General features: G+C 34.9%; 1 protein-coding gene across 1 annotated transcript; it reads left to right on the forward strand.

Moving 5' to 3' along the window:
- Nucleotides 1-1,437: 1,437 nt before the first annotated feature.
- Nucleotides 1,438-9,248, forward strand: LOC128644214 (trypsin). The gene is made up of 5 exons (XM_053696908.1): nucleotides 1,438-1,492; nucleotides 3,117-3,267; nucleotides 6,486-6,739; nucleotides 7,889-8,025; nucleotides 9,099-9,248. The coding sequence occupies exons 1-5, from the start codon at nucleotides 1,453-1,455 to the stop codon at nucleotides 9,246-9,248; spliced, it is 732 nt and encodes a 243-aa protein (XP_053552883.1). The 5' UTR covers nucleotides 1,438-1,452.
- Nucleotides 9,249-13,931: the final 4,683 nt, after the last annotated feature.

Genomic DNA, 13,931 nt, shown 5'->3' on the forward strand with positions numbered 1-13,931 from the left:
AGTTAGAAAGGTTGGAGGGGTCAAAAGAGAGCTTTTTTAGGACTGGTGTGATTGACGCATGCTTGAGTGTATCAGGAAATGTGCCAGTGGTGAGAGAATGGTTAAAGAGATTAGTTTGGGCAGGGGTTAGAGAAGCAGAGAAAAAGAAAAGAAGTTGTGAATTAATAGAGTCAAGTGGACAGGTTGTGAAATGAGAAGAAGATAGGAATATGAGGACGTCTTACTCTGTTACAGGGAAAGTAGCAGAACGTGTTTTAGTAGAAGAGGTGAGTAGTAGGGATGGGTTTGAGGGGTGTGATGGAGAGATGTCTTTTCTAATGGTGTCCATTTTATTTTTGCAGTGATCAGCAATAATCTGAGCAGTGAGTTTGGTAGTGGGTAGAGGTGCAGGTGGACGTGGAAGGTAGTTAAAGGTTGAGAACATCCTTCTGGGGTTGGATGTGTGAGATGGCACAGGGCAGGAAAAATAGACTTGTTTGGCCAGGCTGAGGGCAGAGTTGTATGCCATAAGTATGAATTTATAATATAGGAAGTCAGCATGGGTGCATGATTTCCTCTACTGACATTCAGCAACCCATCAACATCTCTGAAGATAGCGGGTTCGTCTAATGTGCCACAGTTATTGCTGAGTGCATAATGCACAGAAAACAATACAACTTTTTCAAGTTAGCTACCTGGAAGGGGGTGTCAATCATCATGATTGCAGTCTTATGACCGCTGCTTCTTAACTTGTTTCCGGCGAGCCGCAAACTTCGGGTGGAGACAGCAGTATCCACTGTTCGTTGAATCCGGCCCTTCTACTCTAAGGCCACAAGGTTTGTGCAAGAGAGGGATAAATGTTGGAGAGTATAGGTTTCAGTTGAGCAGAAAAGACTGTTAGATCCAAGACATTTAAATTCAAAGTTTTATAAGGATTTGTTTCTGCTACATGCTGCATAAAATGCACCTGCAATTCTCCTAGTTTAGGTGAATAGTACACAGCATTTACTAAGCAATGTGCAGGGCTAACAGTTATTTTTGCAGTAGATACTCACTGGGTTTGGTTCTTCATACTGCATAGATAATGGTGGAAATCTAAATGTTTCATTTCACATGCCATTCCCCTCTTAATGAATGGACCCCAGATGAATTTAAGTTCACTACTTTATTTACGAATACTGTAGAGTTTTTATATTTTCTCGTATTTCAGAAGTGAGATTTATTGCCTCTCTTGCATCACTGTTCCTGGGTTATACTTTTACAGCTTTGTATGAACATGTGCAGTTTTCATGACTACGTGATTAAAATAACTCTTCATACAAGGCCAGAGATAAACTTTCTAATGACCTTCTGCATGTCATGTGTATCTTATTTACCTTGTTTGCATACATTAAATATAGAAAATATGGGGAGATAAAGATTAACAAACTGTATAAAAAGCAGCTTTTTCTTCACCCAACATCCATTGTCAACATGAAGTTCCTTCTGATCTGTATGCTCCTTGGAGCAGCTGGTAAGTTCTCTATCACATTAAGTCAAGATAGTTCCATTAATAAATATTTATACTTTTTCTTATCTGAATTAGATATAAAACTGCTTAATATTTTATGATAATTTTTCTGCCATTTATAATTGTTAATGAATCTTTAATAAATCATAAATACATTGGTTTCTACTAGGGACTGAATAATAAATGTTTAGATTTAATCAGGAAGTATGAGTGGGTAAATGCAGTTTTTCTTTTACATTTGGCATTTGACTGGTAAAATATTTCACTTGAACTGTTGTTAACATTTAAATTCTAAATATAACATTTGAATATTGTATTTGAATGATAAATTCCTTAAACTTACACTCAAGTTTATGCTAATGTTACATTCAGTAAAAGGAAGGTAAAGATTAGAAAAACTAAAATAATTTGGCAATGATTTAACATTTGCTGAGAGTGAAAATTTGCAGCCACAATGGTTTATTTTTAGCAAAACATCCAAAACTTTCACTCATGAATTAGAGGAAGCAATGAGATCATTGAGATGCCGTATGCTAAAGGAATTCATCACTAACAAGTACTGTGAGTTAATAAGTTAGTAAATATACTTTATGCCCCTGGTTAACAATATTAGAACTTATTTGCTAACACGATTTATTCAGCCAAAATTATTCAAAAGAGTAATAATTGATATGGATTTACACCAAAATGCAGGATTCCTTTACTCAATATATTATTTGCATGACTCTTGTCTCACTTGTCACCAGCTCAAGTAACATTGAAGATTGTTCATTTACTTATTTTGGATAAAATGTGAAAAACGCATTTGAAAATCAAATCAATTGTCAAAGTGATAAATTTACAGGATTATAATGTTATAAACAATATTTAAAGAACAAGAAACACATTTTTTTATTCTAAAAGAACATGAAATTCTAAACAACTTCCCAATTTACTTTTATTATCTAATTTGCTTCATTCAGTTAGTATTTTTTTGTTGAAGGATCAGCAATTCCCTACTGGGAGCTAGATGAACACATAAAGTGAGTCAATGAAAAGAAGCATATATGTGCAGCCCACAATAAGTATCTAACTCCCATTACTGCACTTCTGTTCCTAAGCCCCCTAGGTATGCTTTTCAACAAATTATACTGAGAGAATAAAGCAAATTATATAATACAATTAAACTATAGCTTTGTTTAAAATTGCGTGTTCTGGACCCTTTTTAACAATGAGCGGGCGGACAAGGTTCGCTTCTGAAAATCTTTCTACCCAGCTTTGTGGTATTTAATATTGTGCAAGCGGCTGCATGTGCAATGCCCCTTCTGCTCATGCAAGGCCAATCGCGCATGAGCAGGGGCCAATCACGCATGAGCAGGGGCTGTTAATCCGTTAGACTTGTCAAGGGTGATTTTAATTCACTAGCTAAGAGCTGGTGTACAGTGTGAGTGTGCACTGAAGCGCTCCTAAGCTGCACAGGCAGCTTGATAAATGGAGCCCTCTGTCTTAATCATGAAAGTTTAATTTTAACTTTACTGTACCTGTAAGTACAATTAACTAACAACAAACTTGTAAGACCCTAAACATGATATATGATACCTGTTATATGTTTAAGACATCTCACCCTGCTTATTCCTCCTTTTCTCAGCTGCATTGGATGATGATAAGATCGTAGGAGGTTACACCTGTGGTAAGAACGCTCTTCCATTCCAGGTGTCCCTGAACTCCGGTTACCATTTCTGTGGTGGGTCCCTGATTAACAGCCAGTGGGTTGTGTCTGCTGCTCACTGCTACAAAGCGTAAGTCATATGGATTGTATAAATATACATTATATGCAGGTTTATGGATCATGTAGTCTATTGTAAGCTTCCGTACTTCATTATTCATTACATTATTTGCAATAACTGCTAATATCTGGTGCATCTACCCAGATATCCTAGATCCAGCCGACTAGTTCCAGAGAACAAGAGAGGGGAAAGGAGAGAGAAAAAAAGAGACAGAGAAAAAGAGAGAGGATATATATACATACAAACAACTAGGATTTGTGAGAACTGAAATTTAAGCGGATGTTAGACTTGCCAACCTCACTAACTGCACCTCTCACAACTTGTGCAGTTAAATGGGATTTAGGAAAAAACAAACAACGAGTGGAGGTGGCGCCTACGGCTGTCTAACAGTGCATAGAAATCACTTAATTAAGCATAGAATATTTGTCAGTAAAAAAAACAGGATCAATATATTGTTGGACTAATTACCAGCTATCTGTCAAAATACAATTGTACATGACCTATCTACATATTAGAGTGATCCAGAGAGGTCCGCTTTATTATTTCACCATTTTAGAGTTTTAATTGATTGAAATTGTATTGGCATTAGTATTAACATAGTAACATAGTAACATAGTAACATAGTAACATAGTAACATAGTAGATAAGGTTGAAAAAAGACTGAAGTCCATCGAGTTCAACCTATACAAATCTAAAATACTTACAAAAAGCTCCAGTTAAGCTTAAATAACCCCATTAAAATGTGACCCATTTAATACTAGTAATCATATCCATGAATTTTGTTTATATACAGAAATTTATCCAGACTATTTTTAAATGTATCTATGGTATTGGCATTCACTACCTCCTTTGGTAATGAGTTCCACAATTTTATTGCTCTTACAGTGAAAAAAACGTTTCCGTTGCAGGAGATTAAATCTCCTTTCCTCCAACCTTAAATTATGACCTCTTGTCAGAACCAATTTTCTTGGAATAAAAAGAGCTTCTGCCATCTCTGTATATGGGCCTTGAATATATTTATATAAAGTAATCATGTCACCTCTCAAGCGCCTTTTTTCTAAAGAGAACAGACCCAGTTTGGCTAGCCTCTCCTCATAGGTTAATTTCTCCAATCCCCTTATTAGCTTTGTGGCCCTTCTCTGAACTTTTTCTAGTTCTGCAATATCTTTTTTAGCAATCGGTCCCCAGAACTGCACTCCAAACTCAAGGTGAGGTCTTACCAGGGCTTTATATAATGACAGAATTATGCTTTCCTCCCTTGAATCAATGCCTCTTTTAATACATGCTAGTATCTTATTAGCCTTTGAAGCCGCTGCCCTGCATTGTGCACTCATCTTTAGCTTGTTATCTATTACTACTCCCAAATCCCTTTCCTCCTGTGTTTGGCTAAGTCTTGTCCCATTTAAAAAATACATAGCCTGCTTATTTTTACTTCCAAAATGTAGAACCTTACATTTTTCCGTATTAAATCTCATTTTCCATTCACTTGCCCATAGTTCTAATTTTAGCAAATCCCTTTGCAAAGAGAGTTCATCCTGCTCTGACCTAATGACCTTACTTAACTTAGTATCATCTGCAAAAATAGAGATGTCGCTATTTAATCCTTGCTCCAAGTCATTTATAAAAATATTAAAAAGAACAGGGCCCAGTACTGATCCCTGGGGGACGCCACTGATTACCTTTGTCCAATCTGAGTATGATCCATTTACTGCTACTCGTTGCTCCCTATCTTTTATCCAGTTATTTATCCATGAGCTAACATTTTCAGCTATTCCCAGTCCCTTAATTTTGTGCATTAATCTCTCATGTGGCACTGTATCAAATGCCTTTGCAAAATCTAAGTATATCACATCAACTGATTCCCCTTTATCTATATTTTTACTTACTTCCTCGTAGAATCTAATTAGATTAGTTTGACATGATCTATTTCTCCTAAAGCCATGCTGATTAGAACTCATAATCTTGTTTACACGAATATGCTCATCAATATAATCCCTTATAATCCCTTCAAATATCTTCCCCACTATTGATGTCAGACTAACTGGTCTATAGCTTCCTGGATCATCCCTGCTTCCCTTTTTGAAGAGTGGCACCACATCAGCTTTACGCCAATCCTGGGGTACCATGCCTGAGGATAATGAGTCTTGAAAAATTAAGAGTAAAGGTTTGTCTATAACAGTGTTAAGTTCCCTTAACACCCTTGGGTGTATTCCATCTGGGCCTGGAGTTTTATTTACCTTAATATTTTTTAGTTTTTTCCTGATATCCTCTAAACAAAACCCAGTTAGTGGTATGGACTGGCATGTTCTATTCTGTTCCAAAGTATCATTCAATGGTTCCTCTCTTGTGTATACTGAAGAAAAAAACTGGTTTAGTACCTCAGCCTTCTCCCTGTCATTATTTATCATGCTACCCTCCACACATTTTAATGTACCTATATTATCCTTCTTAGATTTTTTGCTATTTATGTACTTAAAGAACCTTTTAGGGTTAGACTTAGAATCCTTGGCAATTAATTTTTCATATTCAATTTTGGCTAATTTGATTGCTTTTTTGCATGCTTTGTTACATTCCTTATAAATATTGTATGCTGAGTCTGTACTATTTTCTTTTAATAATTTAAATGCCCTACGTTTTTTCCTAATATTGAATGTGATTTTGAAGTATTTTAGTTTAACACCGGTGTTATTACATTTGGAGATTATTTTACTATTTAGTCTGTTATGAGTGATTGTTTTATATAAAAAATCTAATAAATTTGAATATATTTTTTAGTATAGCAATTTGCATGTGCTCCTTTTTTATATTTTTATATTGTTATATTTTCACATATATATTGCTCCTGTTTTTTGTACTGACAAATATTCTATGCTTAATTAAGTGATTTCTATGCACTGTTAGACAGCCGTAGGCGCCACCTCCACTCGTTGTTTGTTTTTTCCTAAAAGAGAGAGGATGACATGGAGGGGAGAGAGAGGATAGAAAATGGTTATAGCATTTGATTCTTATATTCAACATTGTCCTAAAAGACTTCATAAGAACTGCTGATGCAATGATAAATGCTGATAGCGTATGCTATCAGCATTTATCGATGTGCAGTAGACATGATACGCTACATCGTATCATGTCCGCTCTCACTTTCATAAATCGGCCGCTAAAAGTAGGTACTGTCCTTATTGAGTACAACTGATATGCATTTTTCATGATTATTTGAATTATCCCCTTTGCAGAAGCATCCAGGTCAGACTGGGAGAACACAACATTTTTGCCAGTGAAGGCACTGAGCAGTTCATCAACTCTGCCAAGGTCATCAGACATTCTGGTTACAACTCCTGGACCCTGGACAATGACATCATGCTCATCAAGCTTGCCTCTCCTGCTACTCTCAACTCCTATGTGAACTCTGTGGCTCTGCCCTCTGGGTGTGCCGCCGCTGGCACCAGCTGTCTGATCTCTGGCTGGGGAAATACTCTCAGCAGCGGATGTGAGTAAACCCATCAATAACCTATACAATATTATTACCTCTCTTAAGAATTCCATTATTATTATTATTAGTAGTAGTAGTAGTAGTAGTAGTAGTATTATGTGTTATTTATAAAGTTCCAATATTTTACATAATGCTCTACATAGATTCATGGGGTAGAGTAGAATTCCTATATTGGCAATTAATACATTAGTTGGTACATTTGTGCATGAATGGACCACAATCAGTGGTAGATTCACTTTTATACAACGCAGAATACAGCTAAAGAGGTTCTCAAGTCTAAAGGAAAAGGAGAGAAACAGAAGATGATACCAGTGAGAAAGAAATGTCAAATGTATGGTTGGTGTAAAATTTGAAATAAAATTGATTTATTCTATTTGAAAATATCTAAATGTTAATTAATTTAATCATTACCTTAAAATGGTCATAGATTCCAACTCTTTTTTTTACTTCACACTAATATATGATCCAGCAATTCCATGTCTCTGAACTCAGAAGTCTATTTCCACACATAATTATTTATATATGTTTTATATTTTGTTAATTTAGCATTGATTGGAAGGTTACTACCATTGTATGTAATCTGGCTGAAAATGTGGGAAGAAGGTTCTAGGGAGGGAAATATTTTATAGCTGAAATGGCACTTGTAAGGAGGTTATATACTAGGACCCTGGAAACGGAGGTCCTCCAGGTGTGCACATAAGTTTATCTGTTACAAGTTATTTGGGACATCTCCCAAAGGTATGTGCTGGTCCTGTTATTTTCCTACTTGTAACGAGGTTGGTACAAGAGATAAAACCTCATATGGGTGGGTTTCAGGTACAGTGTAATACAGCCGTTAGTATTATTTTAGATGGATCAGGATTCAGAGATCTTATGGTGACGTCTTATTCATATGAGCCTACAACTGCCAACCCTCTATACCATCTGAGGTGGGGAATATGAGCAGAGGACAGGATTGCATAACACAGTCTTTAACTACCATCAAATGATGCTCCATAGCTGTATTTTAACTTGACAGAAAATGTCCCTGCATAGGTATTTGTCTGCCCACACCTTCTTAAATGGGGACCGTTGTGTTTAATTAGAGGTATTTCTACATCAGAATTTTTTTTGAATATGCTTAATTATTCTCTACATTGTTTACAGCCAACTCCCCAGATCTCCTGCAGTGCGTGGACGCTCCCGTTCTGACTAGTACCCAGTGTAGCAATGCCTACCCCGGTGAGATCACCAACAACATGATCTGTGTTGGATATCTGGAAGGAGGCAAGGATTCCTGCCAGGTAACTCCTCCTACCACTGCATAAACTTGACTTTTATCGTTTTTCTATGAATAGGCGAGTTATGTTGGTTTTACAACAAATTTATTCTATTGTATAAACACTTTTTTTGTACTATACATACAGATTACAAGATCAATCAATAGCACTTTTAGTTTTGGTCTCATTTTAAAAGTTTTAAGTACTTTTTTTTTATTGTTCAAGCGTGCCAACATCTGGATGTCGGATAGCAGGGTGCACTAAATCCTTCACATAATAGACTTTTATGGGGGCACTCTGAAAAGCTTGTGTCAGCTAAAATAGTGGAGATTTTAACTTAGTTACAAATACACATTTAAGCGTTTCACATTCCAGCACCTTATGATATACCATTGGTGTTAAAAATTGCTGATAAAACTTTTTGTTAAAAAACAAACCTTTATTTTACATTCAATATGCATAAGTATAACTGAAATACATTATTTAATATATTGTTATCTTTTAAAATGCAAATTTATAAGAAAAATGTTACATTAGGTCTACAAAAGTGCTACATTTTCAGCACTATTTACTTTTGAGCTTGAGCGCAACACTTCTAATAGCGCTCGCTGTACTCTATTAAATGTATAGCGCTTACAAAAAATGTCAGCAACGTAAATATTCTTTTATAACCTTTTTTTTACCATCTATTTGTAATACTAGATTTACGCTATTTTTAGTTCCTGTGAAAGCACAAGATAGAACACCTGGCTTTATCGCTTGAGCTCAGCTTGTAGACTAGTCCTCATTATTTGTCCTGTATTCTGCCATGAACTATAGAACTACATTGTGTAATAATTATTACGTGCAATTCTATATCCTTAATGTTGACAGAAGACAATTCTTAATTTAGTGGCTGCTTTGTAAAATGTCTTAAAATATCTAGAAACACAGAAATATGTATTTTTATGTTTTGAAAAATAAAATGAAATAATTTTAAGTAGGAATTGTCCCCAAGTATTTTGTACTTTAACTTTTGTTTCAAGTCATGTCAACAGTCATATTGTCTCTGATAGACGCTTGTGCACATAGTATATCATTCTTTGCTGTTCCTGCAGGGTGACTCTGGTGGACCTGTGGTGTGTAACGGACAGCTGCAGGGTATTGTCTCATGGGGCTATGGCTGTGCTCTCAAGAACTATCCTGGTGTCTACACCAAGGTCTGCAACTACGTCTCCTGGATCCAGAACACCATCGCTGCCAACTAAACCATACTTTATATTTCTTCTCTCCTTACTATACATCTTAAGTTGGTGATTTCCTCTAAACACAAATGTAATAAATTCTTATACAAAAAAATAGTTGTGTCTGACATTTTCATAAGGTTTTTATTTAGTTATTATTATTACAGGCTAGAATATTGCTGTGTGCTACAAGTTCAATTTGTGTCATCAGATGTTCTTTTTCTTTTTTGTTATTTTGTGACCAAAAATGGGAGCATTCAATATTCAATGACCAAATACACTTTTAAAAACACTGACTAGCGTGGAGAATCTTTTGCCTGATGTCCTATAATATGTCAGTTTGTTGATGGACACTTAGAAACAAGGCAATACACAGGTTTATGCATTTACTCCATTACTCAAAGGTTTTTTAAAACTTCAATATGCTGAATTTATAACTTTTTGCTGACATCATAGATTACATCATTAATAGAATGATAAAAAAAGTCACTTATGACATCATTAATTTAATAAACAAGGCATTACTGGATATTAATGCAGTTTCTGTCTGTTTGAAATTATAGTTTTTTTAGAGAATGAGACTTAACATATCAAATCCACCAGATGATGAAGGAACCACTATTTCACATGCACGTTTTGTTTATTTAAAATAAATATATTATTTAATAAAACTTAATACTGAATTTCACAATGTAAATGTAGTCAGTAAACTAATAATTAGGGTAGAGCCATGCGTAAACCGTAGAGATTAAAATTATTTTAATGTTTCACTAAATTGGGTCCTATATAAACTGTTTAGTACAATGTGCAACTGGGGGCAAATAGAAAAGTAAGATAAAGTAGATAAAAAAATTACAAAGAACAGTTATACCAAGAATATTAACCCCTTGGGTGCTAACGGCGGCTCTGAGCCGTTGCAGAGTTTCCCACTGAGCCGTCACCAGCATTCTCCCACCTTGAGGGAGATCTGGGGGCTCCCACCCGCTCATACCCCAGCGATCGGGCCTGCATAGTAACAGGCATCGCCGGGGCTTCACGTTATGCACGGGAAAGTGCTTAGCACTCAAAGGGTTAAAAGAATATGAAACTCAAAAAATGTCTTTGGTGACTAATACAGAGCAAACCATTTATAAATTTTCTTCTTTCCCGAGATAGCTCGGTTGGTGTCTGCATCACTACATGGCAGGAAATAGTGCTGCCATCTAGTGCTCTTGCTAATGTATAACATTATTATAAAACTGTTGCCATCTAGTGCTCTTGCTAATGTATAACATTATTATAAAACTGCTGCCATCTAGTGCTCTTGCTGATGTATAACATTATTATAAACATGCTGCCATCTAGTGCTCTTGCTAATGTATAACATTGTTATAAAACTGCTGCCATCTAGTGCTCTTGCTAATGTATAACATTATCACTACATGACAGTAAATAGTGCTGCCATCTAGTGCTCTTCCTAATGTATAATAGTATTACTACATGACAGTAAATAGTGCTGCCATCTAGTGCTCTTGCTAATGTATAACATTATTACTACTTGACAGTAAATAGTGCTGCCATCTAGTGCTCTTGCTAATATATAACATTATTACTACATGACAGTAAATAGTGCTGTCATCTAGTGCTTTTGCTAATGTATAACATTATTACTACATAACAGTAAATAGTGCTGCCATCTAGTGCTCTTGCTAATATATAACATTATTACTACATAACAGTAAATAGTGCTGCCATCTAGTGCTCTTGCAAATGAATAACATTATTACTACATGACAGTAAATAGTGCTGCCATCTAGTGCTCTTGCTAATATATAACATTATTACTACATAACAGTAAATAGTGCTGCCATCTAGTGCTCTTGCAAATGTATAACATTATTACTACATGACAGTAAATTGTGCTGCCATCTAGTGCTCTTGCTAATGTATAACATTATTACTACATGACAGTAAATAGTGCTGCCATCTAGTGCTCTTGCAAATGAATAACATTATTACTACATGACAGTAAATAGTGCTGGCATCTAGTGCTCTTGCTAATGTATAACATTATTACTACATGACAGTAAATAGTGCTGACATCTAGTGCTCTTGCAAATGAATAACATTATTACTAGATGACAGTAAATAGTGCTGCCATCTAGTGCTCTTGCTAATGTATAACATTATTACTACATGACAGTAAATAGTGCTGCCATCTAGTGCTCTTGCTAATGTATAACATTATTACTACACGACAGTAAATAGTGCTGCCATCTAGTGCTCTTGCAAATGTATAACATTATTACTACATGACAGTAAATAGTGCTGCCATCTAGTGCTCTTTGTTAATGTATAACATTATTACTACATGACAGTAATAGTGCTGCCATCTAGTGTTCTTGTAAATGAATAACATTATTACTACATGACAGTAAATAGTGCTGCCATCTAGTGTTCTTGTAAATGAATAACATAATTACTAAATGACAGTAAATAATGCTGACATCTAGTGTTCTTGCTAATGTATAACATTAGTACTACATGACAGGAAATAGTGCTGCCCTCTAGTGCTCTTGCTAATGTATAACATTAGTACTACATGACAGGAAGTAGTGCTGCCATCTAGTGCTCTTGCTTATGTATAACATTATTACTACATAACAGTAAATAGTGCTGCCATCTAGTGCTCTTGCAAATTAATAACATTATTACTACATAACAGTAAATAGTGCTGCCATCTAGTGCTCTTGTAAATGTATAACATTATCACTACATGACAGTAAATAGTGCTGCCATCTAGTGCTCTTGTTAATGTATAACATTATTACTACATGACAGTAAATAGTGCTGCCATCTAGTGCTCTTGCTAATGTATAACATTAGTACTACATGACAGTAAATAGTGCTGCCATCTAGTGTTCTTGTAAATGTATAACATTATTACTACATGACAGTAAATAGTGCTGCCATCTAGTGCTCTTGTTAATGTATAACATTATTACTACATGACAGTAAATAGTGCTGCCATCTAGTGCTCTTGCTAATGTATAACATTATTACTACATGACAGTAAATAGTGCTGCCATCTAGTGCTCTTGCTAATGTATAACATTATTACTACATGACAGTAAATAGTGCTGCCATCTAGTGCTCTTGCAAATGAATAACATTATCACTACATGACAGTAAATAGTGCTGCCATCTAGTGCTCTTGCTAATGTATAACATTATTACTACATGACAGTAAATAGTGCTGCCATCTAGTGATCTTGCAAATTAATAACATTATTACTACATGAGAGTAATAGTGCTGCCATCTAGTGATCTTGCAAATTAATAACATTATTACTACATGACAGTAAATAGTGCTGCCATCTAGTGCTCTTGCTAATGTATAATAGTATTACTACATGAACAGTAAATAGTGCTGCCATCTAGTGCTCTTGCTAATGTATAACATTATTACTACATGACAGTAAATAGTGCTGCCATCTAGTGCTCTTGCTAATGTATAACATTATTACTACATGACAGTAAATAGTGCTGCCATCTAGTGCTCTTGCAAATTAATAACATTATTACTACATGAGAGTAAAACAGTGCTGCCATCTAGTGCTCTTGCTAATGAATAACATTCTTGCAAAACTGCTGCCATATTGGGCTCCAGAAATTGTCTGGCTTATGAAGTAATTTATTAAAGGGACATGAAACCCAACATTATTCTTTCATGATGCAGATAGGGAATAGAATTTTAAACAACTTTCCAATTTCTTCTATTATTTAATTTGCTTCCTTCTCTTGATATCCTTTGATGAATGGGTTTATCTAGGCAAGCTCAGGAGCAGCAGAGAACCTAGGTTCTAGCTGTTGATTGGTGGCTGCATATATATTCAGTGTTCAGTTAGAAACCAGTAGTGTTTAGTTAGAAACCAGTAGTGCATTGCTGCTCCTTCAACAAATGATACCAAAAGAATAAAACAGATTAGATAATAGAAATAAATTAGAAAGTTGTTTAAAATTGTATTCTCTATCTGAATCACGAAAGAAAATGTTTTGGTTCATGTCCCTTTAAACCTCTCAGGTTTATATCAAGTGGAAATTAACCCTTTTACTTTATTCTTCAAATGAGAACCTTTTTGTTATTATATCATGCATGATATGGACTTATAATATTGTATCCTTAATTACGGATTCTTATTGCGATACAAAGATTTTATTGTTGCAAATTGTTATTTAATAAACACTGTAATTATAAATATATCCCTGGGTGCTAATATTTAGTTATATTATTAGATTGGATTTATACTGTTGGATTAAGCCTGGTGGGGAGAACACATGTAAATATTTAGTTTGAACTTTATTAACAAGTTTTGTAGGATTTCTTGTTTTTGCTATGGTGCCAATCTTAGTAAAATTAGTGCAGGGTATTTTAATCTACATAAAAAACCCAGTTCTTTAAATCCTTTTAAAATATCCAGCAGAAAAAAATGACGAGTAGAGACAGTATTTTTTTTATTTAAGATAAGATATGTATGAGAAATTACAAAAGGTCGTTAATAAGTAAAGGATAAAAATTCAAGAAAACATAAAAGCTGATAAAGATTTGATTGAAGAAAAATTAATATTATATTATATATTAATATAGAACAGAACATATTTTGTTTAGAAAAATAGATTGAAGATAAAAGGGTCCCTATAGGATTTTGTATTAAGATGGAATGTTCC

The sequence above is a fragment of the Bombina bombina genome, unplaced genomic scaffold (genome assembly GCF_027579735.1).
Source record: "Bombina bombina isolate aBomBom1 unplaced genomic scaffold, aBomBom1.pri scaffold_595, whole genome shotgun sequence".
NCBI lineage: Eukaryota > Metazoa > Chordata > Amphibia > Anura > Bombinatoridae > Bombina > Bombina bombina.